At 40.6% G+C, this 21742-nt stretch overlaps 4 protein-coding genes across 4 annotated transcripts in view; 3 read left to right on the top strand and 1 right to left on the bottom strand.

The window, feature by feature from the left end:
• Positions 1-718: 718 nt before the first annotated feature.
• Positions 719-4931, bottom strand: LOC136427794 (glutamate receptor 1-like). Its single transcript, XM_066416968.1, has 10 exons — positions 4793-4931; positions 4302-4444; positions 3997-4115; positions 3683-3802; positions 3276-3403; positions 2754-2887; positions 2406-2609; positions 1938-2098; positions 1428-1608; positions 719-1139 (listed from the first exon to the last, which is right to left on the bottom strand). The coding sequence occupies exons 2-10, from the start codon at positions 4434-4436 to the stop codon at positions 990-992; spliced, it is 1332 nt and encodes a 443-aa protein (XP_066273065.1). The 5' UTR covers positions 4437-4444; positions 4793-4931; the 3' UTR covers positions 719-989.
• Positions 4932-7849: 2918 nt separating this feature from the next.
• Positions 7850-21742, top strand: part of LOC136432841 (glutamate receptor 1-like) — a 44789-nt gene continuing 30896 nt past the window's right edge. Inside the window, exons 1-9 of the mRNA XM_066424401.1 lie at positions 7850-8053; positions 8451-8582; positions 8959-9101; positions 9402-9520; positions 9637-9756; positions 10025-10158; positions 10292-10425; positions 10573-10776; positions 10997-11157. Of these exons, the coding sequence (XP_066280498.1) occupies positions 7972-8053; positions 8451-8582; positions 8959-9101; positions 9402-9520; positions 9637-9756; positions 10025-10158; positions 10292-10425; positions 10573-10776; positions 10997-11157 (1229 nt within the window). The 5' untranslated portion in view covers positions 7850-7971. The remainder of the gene's footprint in view (positions 8054-8450; positions 8583-8958; positions 9102-9401; positions 9521-9636; positions 9757-10024; positions 10159-10291; positions 10426-10572; positions 10777-10996; positions 11158-21742) is intronic.
• Positions 15036-15768, top strand: LOC136437392 (uncharacterized). Its single transcript, XM_066431992.1, has 3 exons — positions 15036-15047; positions 15180-15387; positions 15540-15768. The coding sequence occupies exons 1-3, from the start codon at positions 15036-15038 to the stop codon at positions 15680-15682; spliced, it is 363 nt and encodes a 120-aa protein (XP_066288089.1). The 3' UTR covers positions 15683-15768.
• Positions 16154-21243, top strand: LOC136437097 (glutamate receptor 2-like). The gene is made up of 13 exons (XM_066431575.1): positions 16154-16255; positions 16381-16548; positions 16798-16902; positions 17063-17270; positions 17549-17691; positions 17846-17964; positions 18157-18276; positions 18517-18644; positions 18772-18905; positions 19055-19258; positions 19473-19633; positions 19972-20152; positions 20416-21243. Exons 1-13 carry the CDS (start codon positions 16154-16156, stop codon positions 20500-20502), a joined length of 1860 nt encoding a protein of 619 aa, XP_066287672.1. The 3' UTR covers positions 20503-21243.

Raw genomic sequence — 21742 nt, 5'->3', positions numbered from 1 at the left:
TTCAAGACAGGAATAAATCATTCGGTTGGTTCATTCGTGAAGTTTGCAGCTCACATTACTCTGACACTAATTATTCCTCAAGCGATAGGGCAGCAAGCTGTCGTTTGTGCGCGTTACGTAGGCGGTAGCCATTCGCAAGCAGTCGCCAACGTGTCGCAATCCAGTGGCAGTTAGATATTCGCTTTAGTATGCACTTCCTTGCTGTATTTTAACACGATACTGTTACAAATTAAACGCGCATGTTTATATCTCTTAATCGACCACCCTTCATAAGCTATAAGACATTCATAGAGCTTCTAGTTCTGTAGGCTAATCATTATCTTTGCCTAGTGTAACATTACACACTTTAGCTCCATTTACAAATTGTTTTAACTTGAGCCTTACATCTTTGTATAATAAATCACATGCGGTGTTGAAGACACCATTTAACGACCACGGGTTTCGACACAATGGACAATTCAATTCAAGTGTAAGTAAATATCAATTATCTATTGATATTTACATTACCAAATACACACCAAAATCTATTAAAAAAAAACGGTTCGAATTCTCTTAGGTAACTCTACTCTAAACATCACATTAGCTTGTTATCTAACAAACGTATAAAATGCATATCTCATCTGATTACTTACATGCAAAAAATGGGTGACGTGCCAATAACACTGCCAACTAAGAATGTATAAACTGTACCTTCATAATACCAACTAACAGTTTTTTTTATATATGCTCTACCGAACGCGCGCTGTGTGTGTGTGTCTGTGTCTGTGTATGAACACGATAAATCAAGAATGTCTAGATGGATTGCTTTGATATTTGGTGCATCGGTAGGTCTTAAATAAATATTGGATTGATTAGATTTAGTGCCCCCTGATTTGCATCATCAATGAGGAAAGTTTCAAAACCCTCTATATTGCACATAGCACCAAATATCCCAAATAGACACGGATTCAAATATTCTTCAATTCCTGGAACACACGACTTCTAGAGTGTCAATCTTGAATCTGCTCAAGATCAACGATGAAGGCTCGGTTCGGGTAGATGTTTGACGGTTTGACTTCATTCTTGACGCCGCTCCTCTTCCGTCGAGAGAAGATTCTCTTTAGACGTGTCTTCACCGCCTCCATGACTGTCACAGGTTTCTACAGAAGACATTTGTCATTATCAAAAATCATCAGTGGAAGAGCTAAAATGAGTAAAGAGAGCCACGGCAAATATAGGTGATCAAGGAAATATATTATATAGGAATTGACTTCGTTTAAGACTATTTTCAAAGTCCATGTGTCCTATGACCAAGTGTTTATTTCTAATTAAAAGATTGCACGTCACAACTGTCACATTGATGGTAAAGTCTCGACATTCCAGGCAATACCAAGATAACTTGTAAAAAAGCATTTCAGAAAATAGTCTATAGAAGGACATCCTCTTACATGGGGATCCGCTTTCTTCACGTCTTGTGCGCATGTGTAGATGAATTCACCAACCAGCACGATGAGAGCCAACGCCATGCCTCCATACACCAGCACGAACACACCCAACATGTCCTGTAGTTCGATCACAGAGGATTTCAGCACAGTCTGGTCTGTACCGGAACACTCGTGGCTTTTGATCCTATATAAAAAGTAATGGAAAACTATTGGATTTTCATGCTGTACCCTATTTGCCTGCTCTAATTAGTCCTCAAGCTTGAAATTTAACTGGTTCTCGAGATATTTAACATTCATAGGGCATTGAGTGTTTCCAGCCGTGTTTCAAAGTACGCCGCTAGTTTTTGACATGTATCAAAGGGACTTTAGAACTTAACGTCCTACCTTGCATTAGAATTACTTTTGCCTTTCGGACAATGACAAAGCTTTTGTAGTTTTAGTGATGTATGATACCTTCTTTTGGCGCCCATTTTTTTTCTCAATTAACTGTCTGTAAGTGACAACAGTGCTCACCACTTGGCGTCAAATGCGTCAAATACACCTCGTTCTTTTGCAGCCACAATGGCCTTGTTGAACTCCACGGTGTATTTGGAGTTCTTAGGCAGGAGCATCCCGTACCCTGTCTGCCAGAACACCCGTCCGATTGTCTGTAGATCACATGGCTGACGGCTAGCCTGCAATAATGAAAAACAAAACAAAAATCGGAGTAAAATGAAATACATAAGAATCAAAACTCTCGGGACCTTGTACGTGCAGTTTACCGTTTCGACTGTTTTTGCGAAATGTTTGCGATATTTCTTAAAAGCCGATTGGGCATTCACAAGAAAAAACACTCCAGGACCTCAGGTGCAGTATCATATTTAAAATACTTTTTTTCAGCAGAGCACAACTGCCGAATAGGCTATGGAATCAACTGGTCGCTTTACTCGAGATGATTTATAAAAAACATGTCAACTTTCTATTAAACTCATCTAAACTCACGTGGTAGTCCAGTTCAGCACTGTCCGCAAACAGCGCATATTTGCCCTGACGCACCTTGTCCAGACCCTCCTGTAGGTTCTCCACAATAACTGACTCTTCATTGGCCTTCATAGTAACTCCAAGTGAGTGGTACGGTTCAGTAGTGCTGGTCTTGAAGGACTCCCATGTCGCATAAGCTCTTACTGTACCGTATGAGATTTCCTTCTAAACACGTGAAAAAGATGTAGATTCAGAATCTGTACCTGTATCGTACAGCAGTATACACCCCAAACATAATATCTTAACGTTTTAGGTATTACTTCAATGAGCCATTGTCATTCTTATACAGTTGATAGTGTTCTCTCTTACCTGTCTAAGGAGGTCCTCGGCAGAGCTAATAGAGTAGCCCACGTTCTTGACGGTCAGGAAAGCTGCCAGGTTGGCCGTGTAAGTTGAGATGGCCACAAGGATGCCAATTCCCCAGAAGAATGCAGAAATACGACCTAGATGAAATAAGGTCGAATCAATGACAAAGCAGCATTAGACCTTGCCGGTAACCTTGTTATATCAGATAATGCTTTTACCGTAATACCCTAAAGTTGTCTAAACTTGGCACAAAAGTTTGGAAACTTCATTTCGGTCGATCATATGTCCGTGAATAATTTATATAATGCATCCTATTATGTAACATTGGGAAGCTTCAATGTTTGTTATAAAAGTACAGTACTTTAAGGCTCTTGACAAACTTGGCATAAAACAGGCTTTCCAATGACACTTAATTCTATACAGTTGATAAAGTAACAACGGAGAAATGATCCATCAAATCAAGTTTCCTAACGTTTAGTGCCAACTTAAGAGGCAATACACATAAACTATTCAGGAATACCATACCTGGTAATGACCTTGGCAGGAACTCCGGACCCAGCTGAACCAGAGCCACAAATGACTGCCACACAGCTTCCCAGAAACCCATCTCTTTGTCTTCATCTTTGTCTTCAGATGCATCACCTTCGTTGTCTCTGTTAGAAGTGTAGCAAACAGTTGCAGTGATTTGGAAATTTTCTCAGGCAAAACATTAGTTAAACAGAAATAGTGTCTTACAATATTGCATCCTTAAATGAGGTGAGGTTTGATGAGCCAAGGCAAAGATAAGTATGCATCTCAAATATTTGTCTATCGGCCACATATGATGTCGCTAAGCAACAATACTGGAAACCATGGTTAGTTTACACTTAGTTTAATCTAGTCAGCATAAACATTTCCCCAGACTTTGAACTAAAGGAATAAAGGCGTCTTACATGTTCTTTGATACTAAATTGGCCACGCCTTGAAAGAGTCCCACCGCCAGTGCCGTCAACAATATGGTGGCCCATAGTTCTGGCTGGAATGGGCTGATGAAGCCCCAGGTATTCGAAGTCCTAAAAGTTATAAAGATGATTTGATAGTATATCGGCATGTAATTGGACTCAGCAAACAACACTTTACTGATCAATATAACAGGGCAATATCTCAGTGGCAGCGAATGTGGATCCGAATTCTTGTATCAATTTGATAGTTTACTTTTAGCCTGCAACATGCATTTGGTATCACCAACGGTAGGAAATTAATTCACCTTGATGCTGTTTTTTTCATGGCAAACGTCATTCCGTTGTCGTAGAATGGGAGCGTAAACTCCCCAGCTTTCTGTCTTTCAGACGTGATGGACAAATGGGCAACTGCGATGTCTGCTTTCTGTGGAGAATCAAGCGTATTACATTTAGATCCTACGCCAACGCTACCGAAAATCAAATAAGGCCGTGCCGTGACACCAAGATAAGCTTCAAGGTTTATAATGACCACACTTACATAGCACATAGAGTACAAGATGCCTGGTCATGAGTTGCCATCAATGGAAATTAATGATGATAATATATTTACCCCATATACTACATCGCCAATCACTCCATTCCACTTCCCTGATGTCGAGTTGTAGATGCCGTAATGTCCATCTTGGACTTCGTAGGAGTCATACTTGAAGCCAAGCTCAGTGGAGATCCACGAGAACAGGTCCATACAAAATCCTGTAGAGGGCCCCAATATATCCTCGGAAACATATTTTTTTTATATATCTGTAGCATGCTAGCTATAGATCAGATAACAAAGAAGCTACAATTATAATAAGGCTATGTTTGCAATTGTATAGATGTAAGTATGTTACAGAGATCTGCTGCCATGTCTTTAGTTGCATGTACGTTGTCCATCAGCTTCCTTCTAAGGAGCTCGAGATAAACCGTTGTTGTTGCTCTAAGATGCAGCATGCTCTAAGTTGCAGCATGTTTTATATATAAATAGATAAGCACATGTAATGACTGTGCGTAAATAGATTGAAGTTGGTGTAGCTTTAGTACAAATATAAGAGACGAACTAACCACCGAATCTGTCGTTCCCTGTTATGATATTCCCGTCTTTGTCCACGTCGGATATCAACACAAACCCATTCGCAGGAATAGTGACCACGCGCAGGGTTCTGTTCCTCAAGTCAGACACGAACGGATCGACTTCTGCAGACCAAAACAATGGCACTATATATCAAAACCCTTATCTATTAAGTCAGTGGCCATTCGGTCAATAGATAACATAAAATTCACAGGGAATACGATGGTGATCGCCTTCCGCCCCCTTTGAGCAATCTAATAACATTTTCTGAATGGTAGTGTGGTGATTATCATTTCGTGGTCTTCCCATGAATACTCATTGCAAACAATATGTCTACCAACCCTAAATCTGTACCCTAAAGTTTTGACAGGAATAGAACAAAGGTAATGGACACCCTCCCGGCCTGTAATGTCCTATTATGAGCTCTATCCCACAAAAAACGTGTGCCGACTCACCAACTCTGTCCGCCATAACAAAGGATGCTGCAGCAACCAACATCAGGGATACTCTACTAAGTACAGTTGCCATGTCGGTATTTCCTTTCTAACCCAACAGCAACAACCTTATACGCTGTGAACACTAAATTGTGACCTGCCCTGTGTTGGTTTTCCAACTTATTTTCTTTCCAAAAGTACCAAATTTATCACACCTCTAGTACACTAATTGCTTTATACCTCCATCCAACTTGCGATACTAAATTGATAAAGAAGTGGTAACCATCTTCATTGAAATAAATGCTGTCGCGAGTATCTGTGATTCATTTATTTGTCCATTTCATCTCAAGACAGCTGGGTCGCCCCCTCCGACTTATAGTTGATTTCCATGAAGTCTAAGTAGGTCATAGGTGGCGACTAATAAAGTGGACGAAAATCAGTAGAACAGAAAACACTGACATGTCAAAACAAAATCGTTGTCCATGGATCAAATGTATAACCATTCAAGGGTCAAGCAATAAAGATCGCGACGTCGACAAATTGAAGTGAATGTCAAAAGAACGTACATCACTTCATGGCCGCTTAGGTTTACGCTGCCTAAAGCGGGTATCGCATTCGACCGCGGCACATTGGCGACTGCATGCGAATGACATTCGCCAACATGCCGCAGTCCAATGAGATACCCGTTTTACACTTGATGTCTCCTGTTGATGTCTGCTTGCCAAGTTTATGAGTTACACTAGGCGGCGCAGTTGCACTGGCACTAGGAAGGAGCATTTTTCTTATGCAAACCTGTACATCATCGCATTCGCGATCAAGGATATCAGTGGATTCGAGATTGAGATAGTGTCCCTGACTGTGTTGTAGGTGGTGGAACATGGCTGAAAAGTAGCCGTTAGCACTCTCTCTGCAATGGTCTCTATACCTTGCTCTTAGTGGTCGACTAGTCTACCAACGTACGCGTTATTACAGTTCGGTTCCTTACATTTGAGTCTATAAATGACATTGGCCGTGATACCTTTGCTACGTCGGTCTGAAACGTCTTACCGTTTCCAAAACCATATGCAGTTGCGTGAATAACTTTTTTTTGGCATATCTTATTACCTGGATGTCTAACCTTCATCGACGTAATGGTTAGGGTCATCGTCACCCTTCCATCACTTCACATTGTTCAAGGCCACGCCCTCGCACTGCATCACTCACAACCACCCCACCCAATCTCTAAGCATCGATATGCGGAGAGAGATTTGTCACTGGTGTGTCAGTTGGGGGTCCCCGGGAGCGAATCTTAATCAGGAAACCTGGAAGGTGCATAGTTTTGCGAAAAGCCACATTTTTCGTCCATTCGAATCAACAATGATTTGAAATATGTTACAAATTCCGTTGTACAGGTATTTGCATAATTAAGTGTCTTACTAGCAGTTTTGATTAAATGAAAGCGTCTTTGATTAAATTTACACCTTTCTATTACTGAAACTAAAAAAAATCACAATATTCAGGTTTTGGCTCATTGGAAAATTGGGATCAACAATGTCGTATTAGGCAATTTTCACATTATCACATTCCCGATACTGTAAAGAGATCACATTTCACAGAGGAACGAAATCTATTACATACTACAAGGAATAACAGGAATATTTTATAAGGAGTTGTAAAAAAAAGGAAGGACAAAGATCATTTTGAAAGAGCAACCATATAAAAGGTACTTTATTTCACAATAGCAATGGCCTCATCAGCTTTAATTTTGGATTTCCGACACGGCTTTATTTTTAACATCCAACTCTAGTATTAATTGTGTTATTTCCCAAGTGGGTGTCGCGAAGTTTTGTCCTTGGACTTTGTCGACCCCCTCTACTTAAGGCAGTTAAAAGCGCCTTGGTATGCATGTGTAATTTCTTGACTTCTGACCTCAACGTCAATGTCTCGACCGTTAGTGATTTTTGACTTTGGAACGGCTACGACTTTCAGTTATGGACAACGATTTCGTTTTGGCGGATTTTGTTTGTTCTACAGAGTGTCGTTCACCATTGTCACCACCGGACTGAAATTAACATGGCTTATGCTTAGTTCATGCTTATATACATTCTGTGCCCTATTGAAAATTTTAACTTTTATAACTTGAGGCGGCAACCCAGCTATCTTGAATAAATAAGCAAATAAATAAATAAATTATAAAGGCTGGCGACATTAATCTGTCTAATGTCAATGACAATGAGGTTGATTCCAATCTCTTTATCAAGTTAGTATCGCAATTTGGATGGAGGTATAATGCAATTAGCGAAGTAGAGGTGCGTGCTAAACCGGCAAGACAGTCGGAAAACCGGTGTGGAACGAAATCCTTGCGCCGCCAAATACGTGAGAGGTCACGCACTCCGCCAATCAGAGGCCGCGAAAACTAAAATTGACGACCAGCCCTATGTCTTCAGTGAAATTGTCTGCCTATGATTTGGACAATTTTAGCTTTTAATTGATTAGACTACAATATTTTAAAGTAATCTTTGAATTCAGTGTACTAGCCGAGCAAAATGCATTCAGCATATTCGAAACCCCCATGCGGACCGTGTGGCTCATGTGTTATGGCACAACGCACCAATTTGGCGTGTATGCCAAGCCAAATAATTGCCGACTTCATGACCTCTCATGTATTTGGCAAGTCACGTATTTCGCTTGACACCGGGTCGGTCGTAGATATGGGTGTTGTTATATTGTAAAGAAATATCGGTCGGGGAAATACTGACATGGCAACTGTATTTAGTAGAGCAGCCCTGTTTTTGGTTACTGCAGCATCCTTTGTTACGGCGGAAAGAGTTATACGGTTTGGTGAGTTGGCTTACTTTTTTATGCCATAGAGCGCTTTCCTTTTTTCGATTTACTGTCAATACTTAAGGGTACAGATTCAGGGTTGATGAATATATAGTTTTGTAATTATTATGCGGGAAAAGACCACGTAGTACAAATCATCACACTATCATTAAGAAAAAAGTTATTGAATTTCTGTAGGGTGTGAGGGGTGGTAGGAACAGCATCTTGTTTCATGTACATTCAGACATCTTTTACTTTAACGATTGCTATTTTGATGATATCATGGATTTCAGCTGAATGGCAATGATGTATATTTCTATTCCATTGCTTTGGGTAATATGTAGCAAATACTGCATAGTAACAACTAGCATGCTATTATCAAATTATATGCCTGACAAATGTATCTAATAAGCAGAAGCGGATCCGTACGTGTCTGACTTGAGCAACAGAACCCTGCGCGTGGTCACTAAGGCTGCAAATGGGTTTGTGTTGATATCAGACGTGGACAAAGACGGGAATAACGTAACAGGGAACGACAGATTCCGGGGTTAGTCAATCCTACATTTGTATTAAATCTACAACTTCAATCTGTTCAAACGTCACAGGTTAATTTGGAATATGTCAATGCATGTGCTTAAAATATGCACCTGTATATAGAAATTTCAAAATGTATAGAATGTGATGCATCTTGGAGGAGCAAAGTTTTTTTATCTGATTAGCTTTTAGATGGAAGCTGACGGACAACATATGTGCATATTTTGATTAAGACATGGCATCAGATTTCTGTAACTTATTTTCATCTGTACCACAACATATCGACTTGTTTATTGTACAAATGGACTTTTTATCAGATTCATAAATTGCATGCTATGGATGTATTCAAAGGGTTTTCAATTGTGTATACATATCGGGGCCTTCTGCAGGATTTTGTATGGACCTGCTCTCATGGATGTCCACTGAGCTTGGGTTCAAGTATGAGTACTACGAAGTCCAAGATGGACAGTTTGGCATCTACAACTCGACATCAGAGAAATGGAATGGAATGATTGGCGATGTATTGTATGGGGTAAGCCTATTGCTATCCTCAATTCCCATTGATGGCAACTCATGACCAGACATCGTTGCTTGTAATCATCAGGCGTTATTTCAATTTCTAATTGTCATTTTGCTGTAGGGAGAATACCCAACATTCCTAATTTTCTAACAAAATATAAAAAGTAGACATCTTTGAATCTATGGAATATAAATATAGGGATCCTTGCAACATGCAAACGAAAAAAATATTTTGGTTTCACGACATGGCTGTATTTGATTGTCTGTAGCGTTGGCGTGAGTTATACAATGCATAACACTTGATCTTCTACAGAAAGCAGACATGACCATGGCCCCTTTATTCACCACGTCTGAAAGACAGACAGCTGGGGAGTTTACTCTTCCGTACTATGACAACGGAATGACGTTTGCCATGAAGAAAACAGCATCAAGGTGCAGTTAGTTCCAACAATGTCAAATGCTTGTATGTGGTATATCGTGACGAATCCTTTTTATGCCCTTTCTCCAGGTTAATGTATTATTGAATTGATATATTTAATCAATTCCAGGACCTCAAATACCTGGGGCTTCATCAGCCCATTCCAGGGAGAACTGTGGGCCGCTATATTGCTGACGGCCTTGGCGGTGGGACTTTTTCAGGGCGTTGCCAACTTAGCAACAAAGGACATGTAAGACGTAACGAGTCCTTATCCCTTCAGTTAAATGCTACGTCTTGGGAACTTTCTTTGTCGACTGATTATCATACTATATAGTAAGTAAACTTTCCAAATTGGTTGATTATCGGCACAATATGTAGCCGGATGACAAATGTTCGAGCTGGTTCCTCAATTTTATCTTAGCTCATTATAAATCAGTCATCGTATTTTAAGTTTAATGTAGCATTTTGGCTGAGACATCATCCAACTCACCACAGTTGCTTTGCAAAACTTCTTATAGTGACAACGAACCGCAAGGTGATGCACAGGAGGACAAAGATGAAGACAAAGAGACGGGTTTCTGGGAAGCTGTGTGGCAGTCATTCGTGGCCCTGGTTCAGCTCGGTCCCGAGTTCCTGCCCAGGTCGTCATCAGGTACAATATTTCCAAAGCAGTCATGTGGTTTTCTTCATCAAAGACTCTACTTAGGTAAAATCTTTATGTAAAAGATTATAAGGAAGGTTTTATGACGTTGCTTTGTCATCGATCTGACCCCATTTTCGTATAGGCCGCCTTTCGGCATTTTTCTGGGGAGTCGGCATCCTTGTAGCCATCTCAACTTACACGGCCAACCTGGCTGCCTTCCTGACCGTCAGGAACGTGGACAACTCCATCACGTCTGCTGAGGACCTCGTCGGACAGGTATGATAAAACACTATTAACCGCCTGAGGCTAAAAATCATGATGAGTCGTTGTAAACGTGATACCAAAAACGTTAAGATATTAAGTTTAGGCTGTGTATTGCCGTACGGCCCAAAGTTACCTTACATATTCTTTTCACATGTTTAGAAGGAAATCTCATACGGCACAGTAAGAACGTATGCGACATGGGTGTCCTTCAAGACCAGTACTACTGAACCGTATCAGTCACTGGGAGTCGTCATGAAGGCCAAAGAAGAGACCGTCCTTGTGGACAACCTACAGGAGGGTCTTGACAAGATGCGTCAGGGGAAATATGCGCTGTTCGCGGACAGTGCTGAACTAGACTACCACGTGAGTAGAAATCGATTTAAAATTTTACATTTGTTTTTTAATTCAAAGTAAAACGGATGGTAAATTTCATAGTCCATTTGACTTAAATAAAACTATCGCAAACATCTCGCAAAAAAAGACGAAACGGGAGAGAAGGGACACGTAAATGGTGCGGGAGAGCTTTTACTCTCAGACTGGTGTTTATCATTTTCGTACGAGCTTTGGTTCATCTACTCTGCAGGCTAGCCGTCAACCCTGTGACATACAGACAATTGGACGAGTGTTCTGGCAGACAGGGTACGGGATGTTCCTGCCTAAGAACTCCAAATACACATCGGAGTTCAACAAGATCATTGTGACTGCAAAGGAACGGGGTGTATTTGACGCATTAGACGCCAAGTGGTAAGTGCTGTTATTACACATGTACAGTTAATAGGCAAAGAGGCTGGAATGTGCTTCAAAAAGTTAAAAGAGGCCGTGTCTTACTTCATCAAAACTACTTACTTAACCGCCCTCTCACTGGACCCGCGGCACGCTGGCGGCGACACAGAGGCCGATCGAATTGACAAAGCACTCAACGAATTTCATCGACAAAAAAAAAACGAATCTTTTTAAGCTTTGTGTGTTTTGTTGTCTTTTGGGTCATACTTGTACGTTTGAATGATAGTCTCATTAGAAAGTCAAGGGTAACACAAATCCAGTTTAGGACGCAGCCACGCCGCCAGCGTGCCGCGGGTCCGGTGAGAGGGGGGCTTTAGTGAGAAGAATATGTAACCTAGACTTGTGATTTGCAAGAAGGTACGCGACTTACAGATGTAAATATAGATATAGATAATCATGTATATCTTTAATTTGTCGATCCTTTGCTGTCCAATAAAATCTCCCTTTTACAAGGAGAGGAAACAACAGAGTGTTCCGGTACAGACCAAAGTGTGCTGGAATCCTCTGTGATCGGACTACAGGACATGTTGGGTGTGTTCGTGCTGGTGTATGGAGGCATGGCGTTGGCTGTCATCGTGTTGATTGGTGAATTCATCCACACATGTGCACAAGATGTGAAGAAGTCGGATGCTCATGTAAGAGGATAGTATTTATATCATACTTTTAGACCGGATAAACGGAATGTTGGAATTCTGAACTCAGAGAAACGATTTTGATATGTAGTCGTATTCTTTTTCAAGACAGGGTCTCTTTTTTTTCGAACGTTTTCAAAGGTTTGGGAAATAATTTAAAATAATTCTGGTGCATTGCCGGTGAATGTTTACCTAGTTTTTTTACCATACTTTCCATTTATCACGCAATTTAACAAAATACCACTTTCTTATTTCTTTAGCCAAAGACTCTTGCAGGAGCAGCAAAGACACGCCTGAAGGGAATGTTCTCCCGTAGGTATTCAAAGGAAAGCAGCACCAGGAACAACCCCAATTCAAACATTAGCCATTGGCCCTGACTTTGATCAGAATTCACAAGCATGTTCAACTTCATAAGATGTTATGCTATCAAATAGTCTTGCTAGGGCGTAGGTATTATATCTATTGTGGGAAATTAATCCTTATTACAGGATTGTGCTGTCTAATAATAATATAATGCAAAGATATATACAAAATAGGAACGGATGTGTGAATAATGCATGTTGGCGATGATGGCTTGAGTTACCAAATAGCCTGAAGACAGAACTATTCGTAGAGGAAGCTCAGCTAAAAATGACACACTGGGCGAAGGTAATAATGATAGCCTACAGAACTACACGCTCTATAGATGGCTTATTACTAACTGGTGGTCGATTAAACGATATGGATATACGTGTCTTAAATAATGTGTCAGAATACAGTGATGAGGTGGTAACTTACCCTTGATATCTCAGGTTGATGACTTCTTGCAAAGTTTGCTAGATACACTAGGCGGCGCAATTGCACTAGCACTGAGAAAAACATTCTTCTTATAAAGACCTGTATGTCATGGTCTTTACCCTTCTTTATTTCTATGGTGTAAAATTATGAAACCTAAAGTCCTCTACGCTGAAACCAATATGTTACAGCATCGTGAGGTGCATTGAAGTATACCATTGATCATGCCACAGCACATGCAAGGAAACATTTCCTTTTGTCATTCTGTGTTTGCTTTCATGTCATGAATCGTAGGGTGCAATCCGTGGTAATGAAAAAAAAAACAAATAAACTGTTTTAAAAATATGTATCATCCGATCAAAAATACTGGCAGCCGACTGTTAAGGTTACATGAATAAAGGTTTAAGTCATCAAATGAAGGTGAGTCAGGAGCGCAATTTAATCAGGCAACTTGAAAGGTCTATAGTTTTGTGAAAAAGCACATCCCTTGTCAATTACAATCATCATTGACCTGTCACACAAAAAGCATTCTTGCAATGCCAAAGTATCCCAAGACGTTAAGCATTAAACGCTACTGAATATCGAAACGCAAAGTTTAAAAAACAGTAACATTGCACAGTGTCTTGGCGTGAAAGGTAAGTAAATGAATTTGAAATATTGATGTTCGAAGTGGTACTTAAGTGGGTAAACACCCACTAATTGTGCACTCTACATCACCGTTAAAATCTGCCATGTGAGTCATTGTTATAGCAATGGTTGTAAACAGAAAAGGCAAATTACAGCGTCGGACTATAGATGACTCCACAGGTGTTCGCAGTTGCATGATGTGCATCATGAAATATTCAATCACCTATTCTACCCTCATCATCGACTTCATTGGCCTTTTTGTTTGTACAAGGTCGGGTACTATTTTTTTATTAAAATAGTGACGCAAATTGAATAGAGGTGTAATTGCAATTAGCTTACCAGAGGTGTGTGATAAATGAGCATTGTTGAAAGAGAAGTCCAGAAACCAACACAGGGCAGGTCACGATTTTTGTGGCCGGTCGTTGATAGAGCTGTTGCTGTCGGTGAAATACTGACATGGCAACTGTATTTGGTAGAGCAGCCCTGCTTTTGGTTACTGCAGCATCCTTTGTTACGGCGGACAGAGTTGTGCGGTTTGGTGAGTAAGCTATTGCGTTTTTGTGGGAAAGAGCTCTGTAAAGGATATTTCAGGACAGGGAGAACTATTCTTGTTCTATCAAATGTAAAGTTTTCTTGGTACAGGTGCATGGTTTGTAGTAGATATGACAAAATAAGAATTATCACACTATCATCAATAAAACATAATATATACATTACATTGCCATGTTGGAGGTGCCATCAGCATATTGTTTACCGCACGGACAGACATATTGGGTATGTGGGCTAGAAACGCATATAATCTTTTGCGCACACTTAACATGATGTAGTCTCTACCAGACTAACTACTCTATAGGAACAATAACGTTGATTTTGACCACCATACAGCACTAAAAGGCTCAATCCCCTAGCCAATTATTTACCCCGTTCTTTTTACGAATTCCCGAAACCACAACCCCGTATGAAGACTTGGTGGGGGCTACAATTAACTATATCTTTTCTTTTAACGTTTGATGGACTTCATATTCATCAGCTAACTGGTCACCTCCTGTGTAGATATGAATTTCATTGGTTCGGATGACACACCAGAAAGACTGCCTATTAGTAATTACACATTATCACTGTATATGCCCGACGTATGTACATATTTAGTCTCCTCTGATCCCACAGGTGCGTTATCTGTGTCAAACTTTCCTGCCGCTTCGTCCGCCATGAAGATTGCTGTGGAGTATGTGAACGAGAAGCAACTCGTTCCCAACGTTACTCTTGAGTACATCGAGAACACAACAACGCCACTCGCATTCTTGGATATGATACAACATGGTTAGTATACCATTACCTCGGGTGCCCAGCTATAAGTAATTAGCGAAGGGTACTGCGTTAATTTCATTTGGGTAACATTCTATTTCTTATGAAGTCGAGTCATTCATGTACCGCATGTGTTTCAAAGTGTCTAAAATCATGAAAACAATCATTGTTGAGTTATAGCTAAAATTGCTCGCCTTGACATGACGCTTGATTTCACAGACTTCACTAACAACATGTTTATTGTAGAATGTTTCCAGACATCACAAGGCGTTGTGGCTGTTATGGGACCGATTCTATCTTCACAGGCAAGTCACAATAGTCATACCTGCATACCATTTGTTCAGGTTCAGTCTTGGCGCCAACAAATGTAGCTCCCAATGTTACAAAGGTCGTGCTTACAGCTTAAGAGAGATTCTTTGTGTCCCTGTTATGATCAATTCATTTCACATAATGAAAGAGTGACACGAATCATAACGTCATAGATCAAATAACTCTCTAATGATGCATACTCCAGTGTAAGGCATTAACTTAATTTTGTTGGACATAATCTTTGCTGTACATGTAGCTTATCAAATTTGATGATGTTGATAATGATGATGATGATAATCATAATACTTATGGTGTTGTTCAACCGCATTCTAATAGGTAAAGGCTGCTAGTCCCGTGAGTACTGGGCTGTCCTTACCACAGATCGCTCCTGAAGCGACAGACCCCACCTTAGGGAACGCCCAGCAGTACCCGCAGCTGGTCCGCATCTCCTGGCCAGACAGTGTGCTTAGCAAGGCTCTCATCGACCTGTTGGAGCATTTCAGTTGGGACCAGATGAGCATCTTTGTCTCTAACGATGACTACGGTATGACACTGTCTTCCTTTACACCATGCTTCTAAATCATACCATTATACGCTGAAGTGCCTTCATATAGTGCCATTTAAATCTAGTCCATATCAGAATTTTCAAAAAACTATTCTTGCTTCAGAGTTTTATTCTGACCTGTTATTTTGTAGGAACGCATGGATTTAAAGAGTTTCAGGATCTTGCAGGCCAGAAAGGATGGCGTATTCACACCATACAGTCGTTCGACCCGACAGAGACTGCTGCAGACATTGAGGTTCATGAACAGTTGAAGGCCATCAAGGACACAGGTTAATGTTAAATGTACATTTTTAACGCAGTGTCAAATGGTGAGTCAGATTCTTACAAAAAGACTCACGAAGGCAATGATTACATAAATATGTCAACATTGGGTAATAATTATTCAATATCGCAAGCCATTTATAGAATAACTATCTTTGTAATCACCGCACAGGAACCCGCATTATTGTCCTTCACTGCCTGGCATCTTTCGCAGCTGAGATCTTACGAGAAGCCAGCACCATGGACATGACCGGAGCAGGCTGGGCTTGGGTGGTCAGCGATGGTGTAACTAGCTATCAACGTGTGAGTTTCAGGCATTCTCTTGATTGTTGTAATCCCTAACCGTAGATAATCGCTTTCTTCTACTTAGCCAGCAGAACCACTAATGTACTAATCTCATCATGTTTTGATGCCACAGGATCTTTTCAAATTCAACGATGCGACAGTGACTGTTCTTGATTACCTTCAAGGCCTTGTGGGACCGATGTCTCCTTCAACCAATGGCGGCCACAGCGAGGCATTCATGGCAAAGTGGAGGTCAGCCAACCCAGTGGTGTATCCGGGAGCAGGAGTTAGAGATATAGGGGTAGGTGTTACAATAGGTAATGATGTTACTAGTTTTATGTGTCATTGATAAAATGTCCAAAAAGTGTCACATATGGAAAAAAAAAAACTGTGAGACGTTCGAATCTTTGACATAATTTCCCCCAGCCTTACACCGCCAGGTGGGCAGATGCCGTCCTGGCTCTCGCACAAGCCTTGAGGAACCTTCAGGCAGACGGCGTCACGGTGACTCCTCAGCCGCTGGACTGTGGCTGCGATGGAAGCGAATCACGGCCATGGGTAGACGGTTCTATGGTTCTACAGTATCTGAAACAGGTATTTGAAATATCATATTTTTATATGCTTTAAGCGTTTAATAAATGCTTTAAGCGTCATCAAATGACATTTTTGTGCGAAGGTTACGCCGATAGCAAACTACTTTCTCGTTTCAATGAGAGCATCGAAGTAATCATGTCTCTTGCAATCACCAGTGGATATTGAAATATTCAATTCATATATGTGTATATATTATGTACACATCTTAAATACATCTTTACGGGGAAAAATGATGCTTTGCTGTTATAGGTGAAAACAGATGGAGTGACAGGCTACATTCATTTTGACTCGGCGGGGGCAAGAGCAGATGCAGAGTACAATATTGTGAACCTGAAAAGCAATGGTTGGCAGAAGGTACGCAAAGAAATATCTTCTACTGCCCTATCCACAAATTGTCTTCATTGCAAATGTTCCATTAGAGGCTACGCCTTCGCTTAGAGGGCGTTTCTGCTGCTGGTTCGTTTGTCATTTGATCTGTGCTTTTGCTCCTAGCGTTGGGTTTTTATTGTTCTAGGTTGGCGCTTGGAATCTACCCGAAGGGCTGAACATGAACTCAGACGGAGATGTAAAGTTCATGGGTGGGTCAACCAAAGTTGATCCTTACGTGTCTGACTTGAGCAACAGAACCCTGCGTGTGGTCACTATCGCAGCGGATGGCTTTGTGCTGATATCAGACGTGGACAAGGACGGGAATAACGTAACGGGGAGCGACAGATTCCAGGGTTAGTCCGCGTAACCGTTATATAAAACCCTCAACAATCTGTTCAAACGTCCTAATGTTATTTAGACACATTGCAGACATGTAGTATGTGGCAAAAGCCAGCTGCTTGTTAGTGTAGTCACATTGTATCATATTTTCATTTTTTTTATAGAACAGGAAGTGTTTTTGCGTTTTCATAGATGCTATCATATCCTTGTTGATTGTAGGTTCTTTGGTATGTGAATTATAGATTGCATGATACATGTGTATGAATTTCAAAATATTTTTGTGACTTTTCAGGATTTTGCATGGATCTGTTCTCATGGTTGTCCACTCAGCTCGGGTTTAAGTACGAGTACTACGAAGTCGATGATGGGCATTACGGCATCTACAACTCACAAACAGGGAAATGGACTGGACTGGTCGGCGATGTACTGTATGGGGTAAGGCTACTGTTTTCCTTTAGCTCTATTACCATCGACAGCTAGCAACTCATGGAAGTGCGAAAATGTTGATATCACGGCAAGGTCTTACATAACTTTCAGAAGAGTTGGCTTATGTTACGTTACTCAATGTAGTATGCTTAACTCTTCACAGAAAGCAGACATCGCTCTTGCTCCTCTGTCCATCACGTCTGAAAGACAGTCAGTTGGAGATTTCACACTTCCATACTACGACAACGGAGTGACGTTTGCCATGAAAAAAACGGAATCAAGGTGCTTTAATTCATTATCATGCCAACTTTCTGTATGGGGAATATCTTGACGGACTGCAAAACATTGAACTGATCAACGACCTCTAATCCACATTCGCTCACACTGAGATATTCTCGTCTTACATTTATTAGCAAAGTCGTGATTGTTGACCTTCTTCATGCTGATTAAAGTAGAATCTTTAACTATTTCCAGGACTTCAAATACCTGGGGCTTTATCAGCCCATTCCAGGCAGAACTATGGGCCACCATATTGCTGACGGCCTTGGCGGTAGGACTTTTTCAGGGCGTGGCCAACTTAGCAACAAAGAACATGTAAGAAGTAAAGCGTCCGTACTCCTTCAGTTCATAATCTTAACATTGGAAAATGGATACTTATAGACACCTAAATGTGGATGATGAGCAAAAATATGAGATGCATCCGTATTTTCAACTTACCTCATCATAAGACAATGACAGTATCTTAAATGTGATATTGTAAGACACTTTCGTTTCACCTATTTTTCATCAGATAACATCCAAATCAATGCAACTGATTTGCTTTATTCCTAACAGTGACAATGAGAGTGATGCATCTAAGGACAAAGATGAAGACAAAGAGACGGGTTTCTGGGAAGCTGTGTGGCAGTCATTCGTGGCTCTGGTTCAGCTGGGTCCGGAGTTCCTGCCAAGGTCATTAGCAGGTATGATATTCCTGAATCATGATTTGTGCTCTACTTCAGATAAAACATCAGTAAAATCTTCCTCTGATAAAGATCACAAGTCTTCTAGTGTTTCTTTGTCATCGATTCGAATTTGTCTTTCGTCTAGGTCGTGTTTCTGCATTTTTCTGGGGAGTCGGCATCCTTGTGGCCATCTCAACTTACACGGCCAACCTGGCAGCTTTCCTGACCGTCAGGAACGTAGACAACTCTATCAGCTCTGCTGAGGACCTAATTGGACAGGTATGATAGATTACAATTAACGGCCTAAAGTGGTGATGGGAAAAACACTTATGGTGTGGTTACACGATGTATAACATTACATCAGATGTGTCCATTGTTTTACTATGTCAAATGCATACTTATCGCTCTCATATATTTTGAATGTTTAGACGGAGATCTCCTACGGTGCTATTAGAACCTACGCGACTTGGGAGTCCTTCAAGACCACAACTACTGAACCGTACCACTCACTGGGAGACGTCATGAAGGCCAAAGAAGAGACAGTCCTTGTGGACACCCTACAGGAGGGGCTTGACAAGATGCGTCAGGGGAAATATGCGCTGTTCACAGACAGCGCTGAACTGGACTTCCACGTGAGTTGACGTGTTTTTAAACATCCATTTCCATATGTACGCCCTTAAAATATTCTGGTATTTTGTTACCTGAAGTGAAACTGTCATTGGACCTTTTGGAACATTCTGCTTAGAAAACCAAACATCTCACGAGATTGAAGAAACTGTAATAGAGATTTATTTCATTTTCGTATATATGATTTTGGCACGGTTTTTTTGTTCATCTGCTCTGCAGGCTAGCCGTCAAGCCTGCGATCTACAGACAGTCGGACGGCTGTTCTGGCAGACAGGGTACGGGATGTTCCTGCCTAAGAACTCCAAATACACCGTGGAGTTCAACAAGGTTATTGTGGCTGCGAAAGAACGGGGTGTATTCGACGATTTGGACGCCAAGTGGTGAGTACTGTTGTCACTATTCATAGCATAATGAGCAAACAAATTGCAAAATGATCGTTTCTTACTTCAATAGAATTAATGAGTGCGAAACCTAGACTTTTCATTGTCAGAAAGGTACAGCCAATATTAGGCTGCTGAAAATGAATATTAGGCGTAAAAAATGTTTTATTCTTGATTTGATCGATGATATTTGTTCTAGGATGTTAAAGTACTCTTGTGACTTCAGCACTTATCGATACTTTTTTTTGTCCCAATTAAACTAGCTCTAACGTTATATGAAGCATATAAAGATAATACAACAACAATATCCAGTGGAATTACATTACATTCTCGTTTAGGATCAAAAGTCAAGAGTGTTCCGGTACAGACCAGACTGTGCTGGAATCCTCTGTGATTGGACTACAGGACATGTTGGGTGTGTTCGTGCTGGTGTATGGAGGCATGACGTTGGCTCTCGTCGTGCTGATTGGTGAATTCATCTACACATGCGCACAAGATGTGAAGAAGGCGGATGCTCACGTACGAGAACTGTTAAACATAAGTTCCTGATAATGAAATGTATTAAATTTGAATTTGGCGATATGATAATGACATGCAGTTGTTTGCCACAGGGGTACTCGGTTCTGCAACGGAAACGTATTAAAAGGTTCAGAATATGAAGTAATTTGAGACAGATTCGATGCATCGGTCTGAAATATTTGCTTAGCATTTTTCTTCTTACGCAATAACCAAGTATCGCTTTATATTTGATAATAAAACATTATCATTGCATTTTGCTTTAGCCGAAGACTCTTACGGAGGCCGCAAAGAGACGTCTGCTAATGATGTTCTCACGTGGGAAGAGGAGCAGCAATGAAAACCAAGTCTAGATCAAACAATAGCCTGTGTCCCTGATCTTGTCCTAATGCATGATTAACTTATGATGACAATGTTATGCTTTAGACTATGTATGTCGTATGTCATTTTATTTTTTGTGTAACGTTATTTTTAATAAACCTAGGAAAATGATTTAGTTGTGTACTAGATGAACATGGCAGAGACGTATCTTATTGTATGTGTTTAAATGTTGTGTCTTTTCATATGTCTTTTGTCACTTTAATTGCCTAATTTTTCGAGTGCTCTATTTACTGCTGGCTATGCAATGCCAAAGCACAAAATATCTGAGAACGTTACCGCTGCAGAGTGAAAACATGCAATCAGGTCCTGAGTTACTTACATTATTTAAAATGAGAACACAAATAAGAACAAGAAGCAATTTAAAGCATTATTTTGCATTTTGCAACAATACTTTGTTAAATATAGTTTTATATATTAGCCAACAATAGACGTAATGTCATTGGTTAGCTGTTATTGTTGATTTGTCATAACATACGCCAGCCAGTTGTAACTAGTAAGTGATTGGATGGGGAGCTAGATATAAATCCGATATGCATTTCTAAAGTTCACTAAAAATACAAATTGAATGTACAAACGTCGACCTGTGTTGTAGAATGCAAGTACCAATAAATGAACCTTTATCTACACTTTTATCAAATGGGGCCAAAACCTGTGGCCGTTTAGAGTTTCTGCAACATCGCGTGTGGGTGATTATACTAAGACGTCAGTCTTAAGTCAACAGTATGGTAGAATGGGCTTCAATTAGTAGTGCAATGGCACACTAAGAACACTTGACCCTAGTAAGCTGGTCAGTTTTTCTTACCGGCCTTAATTTAAGGACAACGCAAGGAGTTGGCTGTCGAGTCTTCCGAATCATATGAAAAACTATAACTGACCCCAAAGGCACAGTTTCTCCGTGGGTACGTTATACATTGTCCCAAATCATTAATTTGTAATGACTTAATATGTCGTCAACTGTGAAGGATAGTCAATGTTCATCCAATCAGATTATTATCATAGTATGTGTCGCTGGTATGTTTACAAAACACGCAAGCGCAATGTGATCCGCTACACCGTGTTTACATCACACAATTGTATGGCGATACCACATTTGTCAATTCTCGGCATCATTGACCCTGTCACTGCGAGTTATCTGAACTATGATGGCCGGAGAGTGAAATAACACTGGCCAAGCTTGATTGATGATCCCTTGTACAGCAAAGAAAATAGACG

This window comes from Branchiostoma lanceolatum, chromosome 1 (assembly GCF_035083965.1).
Source record: "Branchiostoma lanceolatum isolate klBraLanc5 chromosome 1, klBraLanc5.hap2, whole genome shotgun sequence".
NCBI classification, from domain to species: Eukaryota; Metazoa; Chordata; class Leptocardii; order Amphioxiformes; family Branchiostomatidae; genus Branchiostoma; species Branchiostoma lanceolatum.
This window is presented reverse-complemented; position numbering and strand designations above follow the sequence as displayed.

Excerpts from the sequence above, each read along its gene's own strand:
- LOC136437097 (XM_066431575.1), top strand. The coding sequence starts at position 16,154 with ATGTCTCCTTCAACCAATGGCGGCCACAGCGAGGCATTCATGGCAAAG. Across the intron at positions 16,549-16,797 it reads TTCTACAGTATCTGAAACAG|GTGAAAACAGATGGAGTGAC; the intron begins GTATTTGAAATA and ends TTGCTGTTATAG. Across the intron at positions 18,906-19,054 it reads CTGAGGACCTAATTGGACAG|ACGGAGATCTCCTACGGTGC; the intron begins GTATGATAGATT and ends TTGAATGTTTAG.
- LOC136437392 (XM_066431992.1), top strand. Across the intron at positions 15,388-15,539 it reads TGTCTCTAACGATGACTACG|GAACGCATGGATTTAAAGAG; the intron begins GTATGACACTGT and ends GTTATTTTGTAG.
- LOC136427794 (XM_066416968.1), bottom strand. The coding sequence starts at position 4,436 with ATGGACCTGTTCTCGTGGATCTCCACTGAGCTTGGCTTCAAGTATGAC. Across the intron at positions 2,888-3,275 it reads CCTGCCAAGGTCATTACCAG|GTCGTATTTCTGCATTCTTC; the intron begins GTATGGTATTCC and ends TATTTCATCTAG. Across the intron at positions 2,099-2,405 it reads GTGCTGAACTGGACTACCAC|GCTAGCCGTCAGCCATGTGA; the intron begins GTGAGTTTAGAT and ends TCATTATTGCAG.